Source organism: Pagrus pagrus (genome assembly GCF_965226575.1).
Source record: "Pagrus pagrus genome assembly, chromosome: 2".
NCBI lineage: Eukaryota > Metazoa > Chordata > Actinopteri > Spariformes > Sparidae > Pagrus > Pagrus pagrus.
In genome coordinates, this window is record NC_140186.1 from 26762276 (window position 1) to 26783249 (window position 20974).

Here is a 20974-nt window from a genome sequence, read left to right on the forward strand (position 1 = left end):
GACGGAGTTTTCAACCAACTCAGTGTTACTGACATCCAGATACCTATCTATCTAGTATAGCTGCTCAAATCTGTTAGCAACAGTTGTCATTTCACATGGCAGTGGTTTTCTGTACTTCTGCGTGACATCAAGTGCTTCTAAGTATTTTCAGGTAAACATGTTGTTATTGTGATCTGTGTATGTGCCGTGCAAGACCGGAAAGCCTGACAAAGTAGCAGGCACTGTGGGGGGGCGGGGCTCTGTGATTGTTTTACACTCCCTGTGTGTGTGTGTGTGTGTGTGTGTGTGTGTGTGTGTGTGTGTGTGTGTGTGTGTGTGTGTGTGTGTGTGCGTGCGTGCGTGCGTGTGCGTGCGTGCGTGTGTGCATGTGCGTGTGTTTGTGTGGCGCCACAAGGGCAGAGGTTCTCCCACACACTGTAAGGGTCATTTTTTTCCCATGCGGCCTCTTTTTCTCCTCCCGATCATCTGAGCAGCTTACACTAATATGCAGAACTTGTGATTGCTAAAGCAGAAAACATGATTAAGTCTCTGGTCCGTTTGAAAAAGAACCTCTGCAGTGCAGAGATCCTATAGGCTTAGCGAACAGTCACCCCTCCAGTCTGGGTCAGGAGACTACAGTGTTCATGGCTGATTATCTTCCCCTAAGAGGGAACGTAGCACATGGAAAGCCGGACATTTTTGATCTGGGTCACAACTGAACTGAAGGTTTCATTGTTTATTTGTACTGACCAGTATAACAGCTGGGTCCCAACTGACTTTACAGGCTCCAGGCAAGACAATATTTATTGTTATGCAGGAATTCCAAAGTGAATTTACTTTAGCTCTAATTTTAGCACTTAGCACTCCCTGAATTCTCTAAATGCTTTTTTAGTCGCACTGCTTATCACCTCTTACTTGAAAGGGTAATTGTATGCAGGCCTCCTCTGACAAAAAATTACACATCTCTGTCATTTAACAAACTAAGAGGGCTTGTTGTCAATTTGGGGTTGCTGTAAACACAACAGAGTACGTGTGATAAGCTTCCGAAAAGATGCAAAAGCCGATTGTATTAAAAGGCTGCAGAGGTCGCAGAGTGTTGTGTTGCTTTCTGTTTGGATTTTGTCAGGAATTTAAACGGCCCGAGGTTCGGTAGTGTCGAGCGGCACGTGAACACGAGACACTCATTTGTCTGAATGAAGACCTACACTGCTACAGTGACCCTGCATGGGACACTGTGGCACATCCATCCAAATCACGCACACACTCACACACACACACACACACACAAGCAAGTACATAAAAAATGAAATAATACTGCGCAAAGGGCTTAGAGGATAATCCAAGTGAGTGGAGTGTACTACATCGTCACAGGAATTAAATTCCCTCTTCGTCCAAAAAAGGACATGGCAGTAAGGATGGGTCAGTGGATGACACACACGGACACAAAGCTGCTCTCTTCGCTTCTCCTACCTCACAAATCTATTTGTTCCCTTTCTTTTCTTCAACTTCTACAGTGCAGTGTTTTTATATTTTAATGTCAGCTACATTTTAAATTTTAAATGAATTCAACAAAAGCAAATTCTTCAACCTGAGGCTAAGTGTTGATTGCACGTCTTGATATAGCTCTAAATATCATGTTGTGACAATTTAAGTTAGTGTCCTTGTCAGGTCAGTGGAGGCCCCGCGGAGACGTGTTCGTGATAGAGATACAGCCGTCCTGACAGACAACTAGCCATGATATACCAATATGACTCCACAGCAACATGCACACACTCATATTTCTCTCACACACAGGCTTAATGAAGCCTTTATGAACCTGGTTAAAGGCTATTTGCTGCATGCATTTCACTCCGAGCTAAGTTCATAACAGTTATGCCACAGTTGGCAAACCACCAGACCCGAGGGCCAGTGAGTGCCCTGTGCACTCACAACATTTTCCAATTAAGGATTTGCGAGGCATTAATGTGGCGTGGCCTTTTGCAGACATCATATGGGTTTCAGGTTACATCAAGATTGAAATCTCTTATAGAGCTACAGAGTGCACGCCGAGAGCGAAAATAGAAACAGAGCGAGGGTCCAAATCAAAGTTGTGTGTGTCTTTATAATAATCCGGTGCAATCCGTAGATTGCAACATGGCAAGAGACAGCATGTTGACTACAAGACTGTCTGCTGCTACACTGTTAGCTCTGAGGCTACAGTGGCCGTATTGTAATTCTTAAAGGGTTTAGTGTATTATAATTAGAGCTGCAGAGAACAGTTAATTAATTGAAATAAATTTAGTTGACAATATCAACACTTAAGTCATTTTTCAAGCAAAAAAGTAACACATTAAATAGCTCTATGTAACAATTTGTAGCAATTTACATGTATTAATCACTTTTTTTATCGGCCGTGTGTTAGCAGATCATAGCATGACGTGAAAAGTTAGACCTTCCCCGTCCCTCTCGGTTGCCTATACAATCCTGTGGACGATTAATATTATTGTTTAACGCAAACTGGATTTGTTGCGAAGGACTCAGGTCAGATTTTCCGCGACAGTGCAAAGGATGTGACTGAACACACATTCTTGATTGCGTCGTCTCGGCGCCTCTCCCCGCTCTGCTAACAGAGAGCAACTGTAGCTAACGTTAGGTTAGAAATTAAGTCCACGAACAAAAAATAGCAATTAACGTACAATTAAAATACAAAAGTTTGTTAAGGCATTTAAAAAAATCAGTCGATGAAGATTAAAATGTCTTAAAACTACACAGTCCACCTTTACTGTAATGGTTTTCTATTTGTTTGTTAAGTATATGTATATAATTGGTTGAACATTTGTATAGCATGGGTTGAATGAGTCATACAAGTCCAACAAAATGATTCTGATATATGTAGGATTGTTAATGAATCATCACATATAGTCTATAGATAATCTGTTATACTATATATATATAAAATATATACGTTTTTGAAATGTTACAAATACTCTCCGCAGGTGGACTGTCCAAACTAAATGCTACCTAATTCCTATAAAGCAATCTGATATTTGTCTCTTTGTAAGAGCAGCTCTGTTTCGTGAATATCCATGTTTTTACAACCCCAGTTTATAACACAGAATTTCTCCAAACCACAGCTGAGATAACCCTGATGACATCACCATTACATCATCGAGGTTATTTTCTTGAAAAAGCTGCTGCAGATCCACAGATGTCATTATACAACTGTTTCTGAGTAGTACTCTGACCCGTAATTTATGTCTTTGCAGTGTTTACGAAAACGAGTGTCGAGAAAAATATCCATCCAACCAATCAATGGGCATAAATGACTCATTATTCAGGAACAGCAGCACATAATCTAACATAACTGCGGACATTACTGCTTGAACATCATTGAAATCCTTCCTGTAAGTGCTGGATTTACTCTGCTTTGTTTAGACTGTTTCTGTTTCTCTTGTAATTTCATCCTCTTATTGCATACTGAGGCAGATATTTCACCTTGAGGAATTTGTCCTTTAGCTTCTGCCAGCTCTGTGCCACTCAGCACTTTTTTTCCTCCCGGACTCCAGAAATCATTATCAGCCACTGTGGGGTATTTAAACAGCAGCCAAGTTGGTACTTTGATATTCCTCCTTCTCTCTGACATCCTTAACTCCCACTGATCTCACTGAGATAGGCATCACTGCAGCAAAGGTTTGGGGGTAATTTGTCGTCTGGGAGGTGCCTCTGTGTGTGCGTCTGCCTGTTGTGCGTCTGCCTGTGCGTGTGCCAACAGTTGCGACGTCAGCCGACACCACGCACTGAAATGTGAGCGTGGTTCATTTGGGCGGAATCTGCTCAACTTAGACACAGGACATGTAAAATAAATATTTCTGAATCCTTTATTTTCTCTCTCATGCACTGAGCCAGCCCACATTCCTCTTGAGACGCCAAAAAAAAATCAATACTGCTGTAAATTTTGCAACAGTCAGAAGAGTCGGAAGAGTATCTCTATTTTCTCAATCAAATAAGTAATTTCCTATTGCGTATCACACAGCAAATTTCCTTTTTCAATCTTTACAGCTTTGTCAGAGAGGAAAAACTCTACTCTACTGCATCCTTCCTGTATAAAGAGAAAATAGTCAATTGGAAAAACCTTGAGAGGCGTTTGTGCTCAAGTTTGTCTGTGTGGGCGTCGCATTGTGTGGTCTTGCCTCTGTGTGGCTTGAGTCATTGTGAATTTTTGTATCTCTGTGTTTAAAAGATGTTGCACACTGTCATCCACTGTGTTTAAGGGGTTGTGTGCAGATATGGGGACTCGGGAGTCTGTGACTTGGGCTTGACTCGCACTTAAGTCGCCACACACTTGACTACTTGACTCGGACTTGAGACTGGACTTGGACTCAGGATCTGGGACTCGTGAACAATCTTTGTTTTAAGTCTGGAGAGCTGACCGTCAACTATCATTAGTCAGTTGTGGAAGTTAACGTTAGCGTCTATAAACAGTTAGCAAATATGTTTAGCTCAGCTTAATTACCTATCTGACGTTAGCTTGCTTGCTTGGAACAGCATTGGCGGAATATTTTGAAAAGATAAGTGTTTGCTTGCCACGCTTGTTCACATAGTGCGGGATTTGCCGTGACTGTAAAAATGGCATAAATGGTCAGGTAATTTAATAGGCCACGTCCTGCTGCCACCAACTGCTGGCTAAGTAGGTAAGTAGGACCTCAATACTTGCATTCACACAGTAGCATCACCATGCACACACCTACCATTCATGCCATTGTAGATGCTCCGATGATGTGGCGACAGCTCGTCTCCAGGCTGCCTCCTCTGCCCGTCCCTCACAGGGCTGCCAAACTTCACATGGTCAGGGCTCATACTGTACTGGTGCCTATGAGTTTCGGGGCTGCCCCCCTGGACCACGCAGCCCTTTTCATGGTGCTCACCAGTCCCTAAATGTGCCAGCCTGGGCTCGGGGCTCCCACAGCCGGTACTGCTAATGCTGCTCCTGTGGTGCCTCTGATAGAGCTCCCCACTGTCTCCCTGACCCAGGAAGTGCTGCCTCTGGCCCAGGACCAGATCAGAGCTGTGGTGCTTGGGGTGCTGCTCCGGACTGCGTCGGCCCACGTTCCTCCCATATTTTTCCGGGCTGAGGCCCCTCATGACTCGGCTGTGGTCAGGCACGGATATGGAGCCGCAGCGGGGCCGGCAGAGCTGGGGCAGGGTGTACGGGTACTCCAGGCTGGTACTCCGGTGGCGCCCGGCAGGGTGCTCAGGGCTGGACACATCCCTGTCTCCTAAACTTCCACTGCCTAGTCCACTGATGCTGCTACACCTAGGTTTGTGCACAAGCTCAGGGCTCCCCTTTTCCCCACCACTACCAACTCCACCCAGCCCTGGAGCCAGGTGAGCCTGCTTATGATGAGGGTGATCGGAGCTGTCAGCGCTCCCTGCACTGGAGGTGCTGCTCCCGTCCCCCACGTCTCTCATCAGGAGCCCATGCCCGGGCACCAGCAGCAAACTATTCTGGCTGTCTATAGAGTTACGGCACCCTCCCATACCTACACTCCCTACTCCTACACTTCCTCCACCGCCGCCTCCTCCACCCACCACCCCTTTCTCCTCGTCCAGCAGCAGGCAGAGCTCCTTGAGCTCCAGGTTCTCCCGGATTACCTCCTCCTGTCGAAGCTCCAGCTCCTTGAGTTTCTGGAGGTAGAGGGTCACCTCTTTGCGCATGATGCTGGCACTGTAACGTCCCAAGCGTTGCCACTCCCTGGACACCCGCTTGCCTTTCTGGCGGTCGTCGTCCAGGAAGCAGCACAAGTCCCGCAGCTCACGGTTGTCCTCCTGCAGCTTCTGATTGATGTCCTGAAAGGAAGAGAAGGAAAGAGAGTTAAAATGAGGCCTAAGCATTAGGAAGCATTTCAAAATAAGACAATGCTGGTCAAGAACACAAATGTGCTTTCATTTGGTACAAAACTAAACGGTTTGGCTTCTATCTATTTAACTCAAATCGCTGCAACCATTGTCCAATTTCAATCCATTTCACTGCTCTTTTAGATATCACTCAAACGCTGTATGCAATCATAATGAGATGAAATCCTAATCCTCTCTGCCTTGCCCATAAAAGCACTGACTCACTGCGTAGCATTCAAAGTGAAGTACATAATGAAGATTAGAATGCTCTGTAGGAGACGAGGAGGCCACACACAGAAATAAGACCAGGTTAGGGCTGGGAAATCACACGCCCCGAACGTTTTACACCCAGCAACGTTTACTTAAACATCCCTTCCTCACCTCCCCAGGAGTTCCTTTCCCTCCCCCTCTCTCCCTTCCTCACCCTCCGGCTCTTTCCTGTGTAATTAGGCAGCTCGGGCAGCATGGGTGGAGAGGTGACGAGGTCTCAGAGAAAAAGGCAAATGATCCCCATGCGCTGCATCTGTGGCTATACCTCAGGCAGCAGCTTTAACTGTGAACATTGTGGACACTGTGTCACACTCCTCTTGTTAGTAGTGCAGAAAAATGAAGGCAGGAGGGAAAGGTTACTTGCATGTGCTTTCGAGAGGAAATGCCACGTTGGGCTATGGCACATACTGTAGATTTATGGGCAGGGATTTTCTAGGAACTGAGGTGTGTGTAGCTAAGACACAGAGAGAGAGAGAGAGAGAAAGAGAAAGATAGAGAGAGAGAGAGAGAGAGAGAGATCTGGATGCCAGATTTGAGCACTGGCATATGAACAGAGGGGTGGATTTAGAGACAGACAGCCCTCCTCTTCAGTATTAGGAGGATGATTTTCTACCTTGTACTGCACTGTTTGGTTTTTTTTTTCTTTCTTTTTTTTCTAGGATACATTTTAGAATTCATTTTGCTCACCAGTGTCATTTCGCTTGTTAATTCTTGGTTCCCCTGCAAAAGTTAAAATAAACTACAAGTCTGCCTGAGGTTGAGCATGCCCACATAGCCTATACGTTCACTCAGGGTCTGCATCCATCCGTATCAGACTGTCATACGGGCCTGCACAATGAACTTCAGTGATACCATCTAACAAACAGCGGAACATCCCTCCCGCTATGCGCGCTCTCAGGTGCGCTCCAAACCTATGATCTCATCCCTCACCGATGCGCGCCCCCTCACCTTCAGCCCCCTGATCTCGTTCAGATGCAGCTGGAGGCTGCGATTGACCTCTCGGATGAGATTGCCGTGGTCCAGAATCACGCTCATCTTGTCGGCCTCGGACCGCCTCAGCCTCCGCACCAGATCTTCCTTGGTCCACTTGAGCAGCTCCTCGTCGGTCAGGCCGGAGATGTCCTCCGCCGGACTTTCGGTCTTCGCTATCGACAGCTGGAGCTGGGGCTGGGGCGGCGGAGTCGCTTTCTCCATTGGCACGGCTCCTCCGGCACCGACAAAGCGCAGAAAATAGTCAGAGGCTCGCTGGCAACCTCTGCTCGCATCCGCTCCGGCTCGACTGGAAGGTGGAAGACGGTTACCGGCAGAAAGTCAGTCGCATAGTTTGGCCTTTTCTGTTGCTCCCGACTCTTCCACGGACTCTCTGCTAGAGCAACAGCTGACGATGCCGGCTGAGTGGATACAGAGGAGGAGATGCTCTGCCGTCTTATCACTGCAACATCCTCACAGCCGGGGACGCACCTTGGGCAGCGGACTTGCAGGTACAGGCTCGGTTTAGTATCCGAATTGGGTCCCAGACGTGGTGAAAGTGAGGGGAGCTCCGGTGCGCACACCTGCCGCCTGTAGGTCCAGCACTCTGCGAGGGAGAGAGGAGAGAGTCCGCTGAGCACGGCACAAAGCTCTCCCCTCTCTCTCTCTCTCTCTCTCTCTCTCTCTCTCAGGGGTCTCTGCTTCACACAGAGTACAGCTTGGTTACAGCGCCACCTAATGTTCACAGACGCTCAGGACAGGCTGTGTGAGATCATGCAGGCTTCACTCAGGTTCTGTCCAGACACAAACACAGCGTGCTTAAAGTGTGTGGCACAGAACATAATGACAAGTTTAGACCTTTTTCTTAAATGGAAGTAGCAATACTACAATGTTAAAGGGGCGCTATGTAGCCTAGTTTTGGAGAATGAATTCAAACTCAGGATTATATTAATGAGGTAATAATACAAACTCAGATATATGTATTTTTTCCACTACTGAATAAACAAGCTGTTTGAAGCTAAGGTGGCAGGTTAGGGGGGAGAGAAACATACTGCAGTTTGTATGACTGACTAAACATGTGAGCATAAAAGACAAAGCAGCAGGTCGAGTGGAGATCAGGACGTTTTGATATAAAACTACAAAAATGCAAGTGTAGTGGTGGGAAATGCAGACTAGTGTTCACTGTGTGTCAGCTGGTATGTGATATAAAAATATGCATTATTAACTGCTTCATTACCTGATCTTGGAGCCCTGTCTTAAAGAGTGCTAGGTATTAATACAAACTCAGATATATTATATTCCCCAAAACTACATAGTGCACCTTTAAAATACTCCTGCATTCAAACTCTTTCTTAGTAGAAGTGCAAAAGTATGAGCCTAATAATACTAGGGCCTATATATCCAAAGTACTAAAAGTAAAAGTACTCATTATGCAAAGTGGCCTACTTCAGAATAATAGGCCTATTACAGATTATGATGCATTAATGTATACATTACTTTAAAGGATAAGTTCACCCAAAGATGAACATTCTGTCATTATTTACTCATCCTCATGCTGATGGAAGTTGGTGAAGTTTTGTAGTCCACGAAACATTTCTGGAGCATTGCAGAATTCTCCTAAACAACTGAAGTAGATGGGGACTTGTTTTAAAATGTAAAAAGAAAAAAGAAGAAAAAAACATTAAATGGCTCCATACAGCTCATCCAGCATAATCCACATTCCAGAAACCCTGATATTCCAAACTGAGTTGAAAGACATTATTCACACCCTTGATGTGCAATTGAGCTTGTGCACCCTCTTCAGACAGGGTGCTTGTTAATTAGCTAATGCTAATGGTTTTCGGGGTTTTTTATGTTACAAAACAAGTCCCAATCTAATTCAGTTATTTAGGAAAATGCTGTTTCGTTGCGAAACTCCAGAAATGTTTTATGGACTAAGAAACCTCACCTGACTCTCCATATGGGGTGAGTCATTTGTATTTTTGGGTGAACTTATCCTTTAATGTCACAGCCGATGAAGGTGGAGGAATTCAACAAGCTACAAACTGCTTGGTAGGCAGGTAACCTATATAATATATCATAATGTAGTAGCTGATTTATGTATTGTGATATTATAGTAATCTAAATCTGCAAAGTAACTGGTGAATAAATGTGGTGGAATAGATGTACAAAGTAGCATAAAATGGATGTACAGGTACCTCAAATGTATACTTAAGAGCAGTACTTTAATAAATGTAGGCTATGCAATTTACTTTCTAGAATAATTCAGTCAACTTTAGCAGTATTAAAGACTTGCAACAGGCTAAATTTCTATTTTTCTTCCTCCTTTAAGATACATTTGTGTGCTCATAGCCCATGTGTTTCTTAGAGCTCTACAGAGTTCAGGTTAAAACTGTTGACTTGACTTCTTTACACACTCCATCCTCAGTCACAAATATACAGCATTTCAACAGATATCTAATGCAGGATAGTAGGCGTATATGACGCAGACATATCCCAAACGTCCCACTATGTGAGCCTTGAACGCAGCATGACTATGAGCAGCAGTTGGCCACTGTTTCACTCCAGCTGCTGATGGAGAGCAACAGTGACCTTGAGATATACAACTGTATGCACACAGAGACGTGAAGGTAACGTATCATTCATTTCGACAGGGATGTTATTACTTTGTGCAGCAGGGAGCACTAATTGGAGAAGGCCAGCACTTTTCAGTAAACCTCTTGTTATCCAAAGAAATCATGCTTGCCTCAAGCTGTGTGAAAAAAGTGATGTGTGGGTTTGAATCCGGTGGCCGACATACTTTTGATTTATTCTTTTTATAAGAGGATCATGTGGATATCTGTGTGTTTGGATGGATCATTAGTTTTTTTTTATCAGACTCCGTGGAGTTACGTGCATTGTAGCGTGATTGGTAATTGTCAAAATCTGCTTAATGTGCCAAGTATGTGTACACACACAAGGTCTATAGCCTGAGTCTTGCTCCCAAATTTTCTTCAACACAATTACACGAACAATTTACAGGAAAGATAGAAGGAGACATACAGCAATAAAAGGGCAACACAGCTGAACAAAGATATGTCAAAATAAGAGCTATTGTTGAGGCCTAAAAATATGTAAAGCTTTTATAAAAATCTACTTCTCACCTTTTCAGATGGTTTGTGTGTCTTCCTTGAGCTCCGGTCCTCTAATAGAGTGCTGGACTGTCTCAGGGGCATCTTTGCACAGCCTGCATCCTGGATCTAGTCTGGTGTGGTAGACCCCTGACTCAAACGATCTGGTGCTGAGGGCCAGTTGTTTCGCTGCTATAATCAGGGCCTCTGTGATATCCCTCAGAAAAGCTTTCTTTAGCGACTGGTAGGATTTCTTGATATCAGGCATGTCTTCTATCTGCCGATCCAGTGAAGCAGTTTAGTCTTCCATGATACCTCGTCTACCCCGTCTCTTCCTGATGTACTTGTGAATGAGCCTCTTTCTAATTCTGCTCACTCACCCTCAGCCCCCACTTACCATACAGTCTCAGCCTGCTGGACTTTGGATGGAGCCGTCAGTGCGTTGTGAGGATTTTGCGTGTCCTTATTTCTGTGACCTTTATCTCTTTTTTTGGCAAGCTGCATATCCGATGACTAGAAGGGAAGTGTTGATGGCTTGGCTCTCTTGGGTCCCGTTGAGCTTGCTCACTCAGGACCTGCCTCACTCTCTGAAAAATATAGCTCCATGCTGCCTCCTCGTGGCTCCCATTTGCCTGTGGGCTACCCAGGTAATTGCAACTGCCCTGTATGTCTGTTATCCTGCCATCTGGTAATACCCTCCCTTCAGTCCTCACCACCACTCCTCCTCTTTTTGCCAACATTCAACCACACTTGTCCAGTCCAAATGGCATCCTGATGCCGTTGCTGTAGATCCTGGTGAGGTGATGTAGAACTCACACCTAGCTTGATGACATATGGATAGGAGGTGGCTGATGGAAACTCCACCTCTGAACTTGTATCCATTTCCATGATGATCTGAATGAGGAGGCTCAGGCCTGCACACAACAGCAGCAGCTACCTTGGTGTATACCACATGCCAACAATGACCAACAACATACAATGTATGCATGCAAGTGTTTTTGTAAATTGTGAACAAATACAAATAGTGCAGAGGAATGAATGCTAAATAGATTGCATATTATTAGCATTATAGTGATTATAGTGGAAAAAATCAGTAGGTGCTACAGGAACACTAGTACAGTAAGTACAATAAAGTTCAATATAATACAATACAATATAATATAATATATTTACCTCTCAATTATAGCTGAGTAGAAGCACAATGGGGCATATACTGGAGTTGAATACATTCATTTTCTACCACAGGTCAAAGGTCATATTGATATCAGTTCTCTACACAGTGTGTTACTTAATGGTGCGATAGTAGAGTGTAAAAAAAACAGTCACACTTGTCTAATCACAGGTTATCACACTGTAAAATACTGTCATTAGAGCATAACAACTGGGATAACGCTTTGACTAACCATAGACTCCATTTCCCATGGTCCTCCCTCTTCCCGTGCGTACGCAGAGCACGCCCTCTAACGTCACGGAAAGGGGAGCCAATAGGAGGCGCTTGAACTTGGAGTAACACGTCATTCTAGTAAAGTGCAGAAGCCGGCTGAAAGGGAGTGATCCCCTCACCGTCGTCTCTCTGTCCGGTACAACCGTCCGCCTTCATCCCCAAATGCTGTAATTCGTTTTGAACACAACCGACTCTTTAGCTCTTGTCTTCACCCGAGGCCGACCCGATATAAAAGGTAAGCAGCACTCGACTTAATTTTGCTCGAATGTAGGCCGCCCTACAGTCTTCCATTCATTTTGGGACAGGAAGTGGCTTAATGCTAACGTTCCGTTAGCTAACCCGACAGGCTATCCAACGTAGCGTTAGCTTGTTGAGTGACAGAAGAGCACAGAGACATTTGGCAGCGATGCCTGACACGACACCGTCTGCTGCTGAACTCGTTAGATTCCTACAACCACCGTCGTTGTTGCTAAACCGGGTTTTGTGTTTCTCATCGCGGTCGTAGAAGCCTCGAAAACGATCGTATTTCAATGATTTCTGAGTAGAAATATTCACAGATAACCTTATCTGCCGGGTTTATCAGCGATGATACGTGGCCTGTGGCCTATGGTATGAACTCAAAGATAGTCAGTGTTTAACTAAATCGCTCATATAGCGATTAATCTCTATGATTAAAGAAAGATGTAAGGTTTCCCCGTGCTTCCCCACAGAGAGCGAAAGGGGAAACTGTTTCTAACAACCAAAACCCCCCATCATCACCCCCACATCCCCCTCAACAGATGTGGCCAGGCAAAGGTCACATTCCTGAAGATAAACATTGGACATGGGGAAGCTAACAATTAATTAAATAATTATCAGTTAATCTCCTCAAAGTGATGTCTTCAGCTGAGTTCTTTTGTCGGGCCAACAGTCCTGAATGCTACATCTGTCTACAGCAAGACTCTCACATTTTGTTGGAATGATCAATCCGTTGTGATAATACAGTGCTAGATACAAGCAAAGTTACAGTGTGCAGGATTGTTTTTTGCAGAGCTGTTTTAGCTACTGAGAAATGAATAGCTTCTTATCTCAGACCAGGAGAAGTAAAAGTTATATAACAGTTAAAAATAGGCTGTATGTTCTTCAAACATTTGTATAGTTTGGAACAATCTGGTGTAGTGCTAACACTGAAACCATTGTTTCAAGAATTGATTTGGAGATGGATATGCATCAGTCAGATTGACAGCTGTTTTAATAAACTGATTATTGAAGTCATTTACCAACCAAAAATTAGGCTCTAAAATGTTGCTTTCTCTTTTGTGATAGAAAATTAAGCATTTTGGTGCCTTTGACTATCAGTCAGACAAAACATGCAACTTGAATATGTCACGCTGGGCCCTGGGAAGTTGTGATTGATATTTTATTGACTCAACAGTTGTTTTCTGAATCAGCTGAGGAAGAATACTTTGCACACTTGCACATCTGTTTCATGAGGACGCAGGTACATGTAGCGGGATGAATAGATCGAAAGTTGCAGATACAGTCGTGCATGCTGTCAAACTTCATGTAACTTTACTTTATTACTGAAACATAACAAACAAATGTAATTTTGCAAGTTAGACAGTGTGCAGGAGATTAAAAGCAGCCTAGCACACAGTTGTCTGAAGTATATATCTTACTGTACACTGATATCTTATGTCTAGTTGACAACAAAAGACTGTAACTTTTGTTCCTGTCATCTTTTCAAATGCACCTTGTCACCCTGCTGAAATACCATTGTATTGCTCATGGAATATAAAGTTCCTCTGATAACAGCGAGAAAGAGGCAGAGTGTACTGTTGTTACAACAGATTCCCTAGTGATATTTTACTAAAGGCGTCATTGATGTTTGCCTTACACGCTAACAAAGGTGGAGCCTAAGAATACCGCTGGGATACCTCTGCGTACCCGTTCTCATCAAAACACGTTGGTCAGGTTTCTGAATGTCACATCTGTGCGTCATGCTGTCGGAATATCTATGTCTTATTATAGCACAGGAGAGAAAGGAGCACCTGTATAAAGAGCAGCTCAGTGCAGCTAGTGAAGATCAGTAACAAGTTGAGAGTGTCAGTGTCGCATCATCCCGGTCTTCTATTGGAGCCACACAACCTCACTGTGGTCTGTTGGGCTCTTTCCCTGCTGCAGCTCTGTGATGGCGACCTACCAGGAGTTTATCCAACAGAATGAGGACAGGGACGGGGTGAGATTCAGCTGGAACCTCTGGCCGTCCAGCAGGCTGGAAGCCACCAGGCTAGTGGTCCCAGTGTCCTGCCTCTTCACACCGCTCAAGGAGAGGCCTGACCTGCCACCGGTCCAGTACGAGCCAGTTCTATGCAGCCGGGCCAACTGCAAGGCAGTGCTTAACCCACTGTGGTGAGTAACACAGAAAAACTAATGTTTGAAAACCAGATGTTTACCTTTTTGTTTGTTGGTTTTTCAGCTGCAAAGCATCAGAAAACAATGAATTTATTACAGCGAGTATTCAGCCTTTATTTTGTCTTTTTTATGTTGTTTAAACATCTGGTGAAAACTATTTTTACAACGTTTATTTGTCGTAGTGTTTCTTAAGTCAAAGAAAATGGGGTTGAAAGAGAGGGTGGAAGGGATTTGAATTTGATGCTGTGTTTGAATACATTTTGACACCTCAGCACTTGGAAATGCTGAGGTGTCATAAGTACGTAGTAGTAAGGTGTGGTGCATAAGAACTGTAAATACATCATGTGTAGCCCTCTATCAGTCACAGCGATACTCCTGCCAATTGGATGCAAACCCTAAATTGTTTTGATCCCTCTTTTATAGTCAAGTTGACTTCAGGGCAAAGATATGGGCGTGCAACTTCTGCTTCCAGAGAAACCCAGTAAGTACTGATGTTCGCCGCATGATTTAGTGTGACATAAATAGTTGTATATTTAATAATAGCCAGCAAACTTCATGTGGACTAACTACATTCCTTTATTAGGCTGGTTTGACTAGATCTCTCTTTGTTTCTGTGTGTGTCTCTGCAGTTCCCTCCCTCTTATGCAGGCATATCGGAAGTGAACCAGCCGGCTGAACTCATGCCGCAGTTTTCTACCATCGAGTACATAGTACAGGTAAATACTACACACATGTCTGCACTTTGACCTCAGCCCCATGCAGGGAGATTAAATGTACCGAAGCTGTTCTGTGCAAAGGTGAATATTAATGGTATCCAATATTGTGTCTATAGGGGAGAGTTTTTTTCAGTTCTGGGTCAAATTGATGTGTTAAGTGTCAATCGGCAACCTTGACACATCTGAACAATGTAGCACTCCTTGTTATGGATCATTTCCCATGATGCCAAGCTCAGGTTTATGAAAAAAGAGTATATACTTTGCTATTGCATCCTTGTCTTTGCAACCAACCAATGACTGCCCGACTATTACTGTGGCTTATTAGTGTAGCTTCATAAATAATGCACAAAAGTAATATGAGCTGCTGATGTCTCTGCAAGTGCATGGCAGTGCATTTCACAAACATATAAACAACAAACCAAGCATTAAACATTGATTCAGCTACTTCCTCTCAGTTTCTTTGTGGCAAAACATTTTTTATTTTGCAGTCAAGAAACTGAACAATCATGATTTTAACAGTGTAACAATTCTATTCCTCTTCTTTGCAGCGTGGACCGCCGACCCCTCTCATCTTCCTGTACGTGGTGGACACGTGTTTAGAAGAAGAGGACCTCCAGGCCCTCAAGGAGTCCCTGCAGATGTCCCTCAGCCTGCTGCCGCCCAACGCCCTGGTGGGCCTCATCACTTTCGGACGCATGGTTCAGGTGCACGAGCTCAGCTGTGAGGGGATCGCCAAGAGCTATGTGTTCAGGGGCACCAAGGACCTCTCCTCCAAACAGATCCAGGTGGGTGGAGGCAAAGGCAGACTGTGAAATGAGGCTAATGAAGAGATGCATGTGTATACATAGGAAAAGCAGTCATAAAGCCTTTTAGAGTAAGGCGTTTTCAAATATCTTCAAGGGATATTCTCCATTTACAAAGTAAATATATTGTTCTAAGCCAAGATAAATAGTGACGAATAAAGCAGTAGATGTTAAAACTCTTTGTTCAACTTAATGTTTTGTGCGTTTCAGGAGATGCTGGGTTTAGCGAAGCCAGCAGCAGCAGCAGCAGCACAACAAGGTCGCCCACCGGCACCTCAGGAAGCTGCAGCCACTTGCAGGTATGGAGGAGCTAACCGAATGCCGAATGCTTTGTTACACAGAAAGATCTGTGAAGGCGAGCTAGAAACTGCTTGTTATACTTGACAGGTGATTGGACAAACCATCTGTCTATCACCGTCTATCATGGGCTATTCAAAATGAACAGTCGCTTCTCACGCTGGTTGTCGCACCTAAAACACGCCTGTAGCCACTCATACAACGCTAATTGGTTCAATACCTGTGTGTTAGACCAAAAGCACATAGCTTGAAGCGTGATCTCTGAAGGAGCATAACAAATTCAAAAGATGGAAAAATACACAAACTTGGTGATCCTGCAGCAGTTTGCTTTTCTGATTCTAAGGTGTGTTTGTGTTCCTGTTCAGGTTCCTTCAGCCCGTGCACAGAGTCGACATGAATCTGACGGACTTGCTCGGCGAGCTCCAGAGAGACCCGTGGCCTGTCCCTCAAGGCAAACGCCCCCTCCGCTCCACTGGCGTTGCACTGTCTGTTGCCGTCGGTCTGCTTGAGGTACAATACACACACATGCAGAAACACAGATAACATTGTACATTGAGTGGATTGAAATAATGCCAGACTGTACTGTACCTGGGTACAGCATATTGTTGTCAAACACACACACACAGGCTTCACATAAGCTGAACTTTAGCCTCTTGGAGACAGTCGTGCCACATGTAACCATTCAGAGACACAAACTGCCTGATAACTATCTTCTGCAGGAACAGAGCATGTGCTTTGTCAGTCCAAAGGCTGGTTCCATGTTTGCGTTCTGTCTTTACTCCCCACCATCATTATCCTTTCCTCTCCTACTGCTAATCTGCGTGGTTATGTAACTGATGTACTAGATCATTCCCCCGCTCTGCTCCCCTTCAGCAGACAGGAGATGAGGCCCGATGATTAGAATAAATTTGACTCTTTCAGTGACTCAAAGTCACTGATTTGTCAAGAGGCATTTGACTTGATAAACCGGTCTTTTACATATAAAGTGCAGAAAGTGGTTAGCATCCACTATTGGCAGGCTTATCTATTTACAAGTTCTCTTTGAACGAGTACACTTTGTCCTGTGTAAATGAATCACCGTTTACGTAGAGGCCATTATCAAATGGCCACGTTATATTAGAAGTTCGCTCCAGTGGCTTTGTGACTGTGTGGCCTGCTTCCAAATGTCTCGGGGTCTCTGGCTTTCCCAGAGTCCTGGACTATGGACTTTGTTGTAAGCGTTGGCTGTGACGTTTGCTGACGCTGAATCACTTAAAGCACTCATTCAGACTTGTTACACTCTTTAAACATACATTCAGATGAGCTGGATTTCTGGATTCATTTGTCGTATCATGTGAAAAACAGCCAAAATAACTGATGACATAAGTAGAAAATGCATTTTTGTATTTTAATTATGTCTTATTTGCTGTTCTGACACCTACCTACCCATATTCAGTGTTTCAAACCATATTTTTATCCTATTATAGATTACCTACACTGTGTTGCACAGGTGATCCTAATTCTTTTAATGAAGCAGTCTTAACTTAAGACACTCACTATTTACATGATTAATCGTTTAGTCTATAAAATATCAAGAAAACATGAAAAAAGCTCATCACTATTTCCCAGAGCCCAAAGTGACTTCTTCAGATTGTTCTTTTGTCCAACTTCAATTCAAGAATCGATTAAATGAAGAATTGATTCCTCAATTACTCATTACATCATAAATGTTCATCATAGTTGGTGATTAATTTTCTTTTGATCACCTAACCGGTTAAAGGACCAATCATTGCAGCTTTTCTTAACCCTTCTTTAAATGACAAATTTGAGAACTCCTCCATTAGTGCTCATTATCAACATTCACAGACAGATTGGCAGCATTGAAATACAAAAGGGTATCACTATAGAATAACTTATTGCATACTAGGTATTTGTACATATGACTACTAGGTGATATAGTCAAATAAGAAGCACGTGACTTGAGCAGTTGATGTACAGAAATATTTAACTGAAGCTAATTTCCTCCTCTCTTTCTCCACAGGGCACATTCCCCAACACAGGGGCTCGTGTGATGCTGTTCATGGGAGGGCCACCAACCCAGGGCCCAGGCATGGTGGTTGGAGACGAGCTGAAAACCCCCATCCGCTCCTGGCACGACATCCAGAAGGACAACGCTCGCCATTTGAAGAAAGCCACCAAGGTGAGTCAATGCATGAACCCTAACGCAGGGTCTCGCCATCTGCAACAGTACTTGTGTTCATCAGCCACAGCGTACTCAAATTAAATGGCTTTTTATCTTTTGTGTCACACAGTATTATGAAGCCATGGCTAACCGCTCGGCAGTAAACGGCCACTGTATTGATATCTACGCCTGTGCTCTAGACCAGACCGGACTGCTGGAGATGAAGTGTTTGTCTAATCTCACCGGGTATGTCAGCACTTGCTGTTTAATTGGTCATGGTTGTGTGATTGCATTAGTCCAACTAAAGTATAGGATGTATTAGGATTGATTTAGAGTTTAATTGACTGTAAAGGGTTTGTTGTATTGTATTAACAGGGGTCACATTGTGATGGGAGACTCCTTCAACACCTCCCTGTTCAAGCAGACCTTCCAGAGAGTCTTTAGCAAAGACTACAACGGAGACTTCCGCATGGCCTTCGGAGGCGTCATGGAAGTCAAGGTAAAGAGTCAAAAGTATCAACAGATTTATACTTGCTAAATCAAACGTTAGCTGTTTTGCAGATTAAATTAATGTTGTGAATTCCTGTGTTTGTACAGACATCAAGGGAACTGAAGGTTTGCGGCGCCATTGGGCCGTGTGTTTCACTCAACGCCAAGGGCTCCTGTGTTTCAGAGAATGTGAGTCCCCGCCTGCAGATTCCAATTCCTCCCTTCTCCTTCTCACAGTTGTATTTTGAGTCTGAGAGCTGCCATTCATCACAATGTGTTCTCTGTTGTTGTGTAGGAGATGGGTGTTGGTGGCACGACCCAGTGGAAAGTGTGCAGTCTCAACCCTTCCACCACTTTGGGAATGTATTTCGAGGTGGTGAATCAGGTAAAAAGAAAAAAACTCTTAGGTTTATGGGATTACTGTAGGCTGATGAAAGCACAGTTGCTTATCACATCAAACAAGAGGATAACTGTGATGAAGGCTTTGTTCAGTAAAACTGTCCAAACAATGGCTTTTTGTGCTTGTAGCTGAAGGCCATTTGTTCAGCTCATGAAACGGGATAGTGATCGACGATTGTAGTCTCACTGTCTTGTGTGTTTGTGTGTGTAGCATAATGCACCAGTCCCCCAGGGTGGCCGAGGGGTGGTCCAGTTTGTAACCCAGTACCAGCACTCCAATGCACAGAGGAGGATACGGGTCACCACCATCGCCAGGAAGTAAGACTCTGGATTGCTTGTTGGAGTGGACGAGATTGTACCTGAAACTGTAGTTATTCCATGTCAGCTTGGAATATTATTATCAAAAAGTGAGGTTATTTTGCATGAAAGACTGAGAGAGTGAATATTTACTTTGTGTACCATTTTTTTCATGACGAGTCTTAAGTAGAGATAATAATGAGCCTGGCTTACTGTCAAGAACGTGTAAGCTAAAATCAATATCAGCCCCGCCTGAAAGGATGTTTGCATTCGTGCAATTCGTGACGACACCTTCCGGGACCTGTGTGCGTCATTCACACCACACCCACGCTCACCTGCACCTCTCCCGCTTTCCGTCCTCTCCTTTTCTCTCCCTCTCCATCCCTACCAAAGCTGGGCAGATGCACAGTCCCAAATTCAGCACATCGAGTCGTCCTTTGACCAGGAAGCGTCCGCCGTGCTCATGGCCCGTCTGGGGGTCTTCAGAGCCGAGTCGGAGGAGGGACCAGATGTCCTGCGCTGGCTCGACAGGCAGCTCATCCGCCTGGTGAGTGACACACCTGCTAGTCCTTTTGTGGAGAGAGGAACAATGCATAGTTGGCATTGTTAGGATTATATATATGAAAGCAGTAGAACATCATTCAATAAACAATCTCTGATGGCCTAACAGCTGTGTGATGTGGCAGGCTATACAGGTTGTTCCATGACGCAGTATGTTCAGTATTTAAACAATGTTTTGTTTCCCTTTGTTTCAGTGTCAGAAGTTTGGCCAGTTCAACAAAGACGATCCGACATCCTTCAGACTGTCAGAGTCTCTGTCTCTCTACCCACAGGTACACCTGCCTCCTACTGCAAATACATGACAAATTGATAAGCAATCTTTCTCTCACATTTAAATGTGAGGTAATCAATTCTTACTAGAGAGGCCCAACAGTCCCCAACATCAAATAAAACTCTATTTCTGAAACTTTTACATCGTGTACCACCTAAAAAAATATATATATATAAAGACTCACCAAGTAAAACCGTTATGAGCGTGGGCTCTATTCAGCTTACTGTTTTGCATCGTTTACTGCTAACATTAGCCAGTGCTGTGGACGCTTAAGCGACACTGCTTAAGTTGCTACTAGCACTCGTGTTCAGTTTGCGTTTGTTAACTTTAGTCTCAACAGGGCTGCTCGAAATATTCTCCTCCTGCTCCACACTTCTCTTCCCAGTAGTTCCTGTTTGGAGGCACGTTTGTTGTGTTTTTTAACCTTTAAACTTTTTACCTCCACTTACTATCTTACCTTCACAGTTTGAGTTAAAGGATAAGTACCGTTTTTTACAACCTGGACCTTATTTCTGGCAAAAGATATGGTCATTTACTCACCCAGATAACTTTGGTGTCATTCGGCGTCGTTCGGACGAAATTAGATCCAGTGTAGCGGCGATATATCCATATAATGGGAGAGACGGGCAGCGACACACAGCCTCTATATAACGCATTATCTGCCACGAAACTAGTTAATTTCATCAATATTTTGTTACGATATGCTAGCGCTATTAGCCTCTGAGTCCGGGCTCGTCCGTTATCAACATCCGGGGTCAAACTAGCAGCAGCAGCTACAGGTAAACAAGGCGCGCTGTCGCGGGTGCGCGCGCAGCTCAGAGACGACATCTTCCAGGTCAGAGGTAGTAGATCAGCCTACAGACCCCGGATGTTGACAATAGACGAGCCCGGACTCAGAGGCTAATAGCGCTAGCATTTCATAACACAATATCTGCATGAA

General features: G+C 44.2%; 2 protein-coding genes across 2 annotated transcripts in view; one reads left to right on the plus strand and one right to left on the minus strand.

The window, feature by feature from the left end:
• ccdc85al (coiled-coil domain containing 85A, like) overlaps nucleotides 1–7730 on the minus strand; it is a 29302-nt gene extending 21572 nt beyond the window's left edge. The window contains exons 1-2 of the mRNA XM_084375001.1: nucleotides 7072–7730; nucleotides 4707–5805 (exon numbers count right to left, since the gene is read on the minus strand). Of these exons, the coding sequence (XP_084231127.1) occupies nucleotides 4707–5805; nucleotides 7072–7317 (1345 nt within the window). The 5' untranslated portion in view covers nucleotides 7318–7730. The remainder of the gene's footprint in view (nucleotides 1–4706; nucleotides 5806–7071) is intronic.
• A 3990-nt stretch (nucleotides 7731–11720) lies between these two features.
• Nucleotides 11721–20974, plus strand: part of LOC311263735 (protein transport protein Sec23B-like) — an 11793-nt gene continuing 2539 nt past the window's right edge. The window contains exons 1-16 of the mRNA XM_084364009.1: nucleotides 11721–11881; nucleotides 13810–14037; nucleotides 14464–14521; nucleotides 14670–14756; nucleotides 15305–15541; nucleotides 15770–15858; nucleotides 16222–16366; nucleotides 17877–18035; nucleotides 18148–18263; nucleotides 18393–18516; nucleotides 18615–18695; nucleotides 18802–18891; nucleotides 19117–19223; nucleotides 19596–19749; nucleotides 19958–20035; nucleotides 20423–20435. Coding sequence (XP_084220135.1) covers nucleotides 13817–14037; nucleotides 14464–14521; nucleotides 14670–14756; nucleotides 15305–15541; nucleotides 15770–15858; nucleotides 16222–16366; nucleotides 17877–18035; nucleotides 18148–18263; nucleotides 18393–18516; nucleotides 18615–18695; nucleotides 18802–18891; nucleotides 19117–19223; nucleotides 19596–19749; nucleotides 19958–20035; nucleotides 20423–20435 — 1759 coding nt within the window. The 5' untranslated portion in view covers nucleotides 11721–11881; nucleotides 13810–13816. The remainder of the gene's footprint in view (nucleotides 11882–13809; nucleotides 14038–14463; nucleotides 14522–14669; nucleotides 14757–15304; nucleotides 15542–15769; nucleotides 15859–16221; nucleotides 16367–17876; nucleotides 18036–18147; nucleotides 18264–18392; nucleotides 18517–18614; nucleotides 18696–18801; nucleotides 18892–19116; nucleotides 19224–19595; nucleotides 19750–19957; nucleotides 20036–20422; nucleotides 20436–20974) is intronic.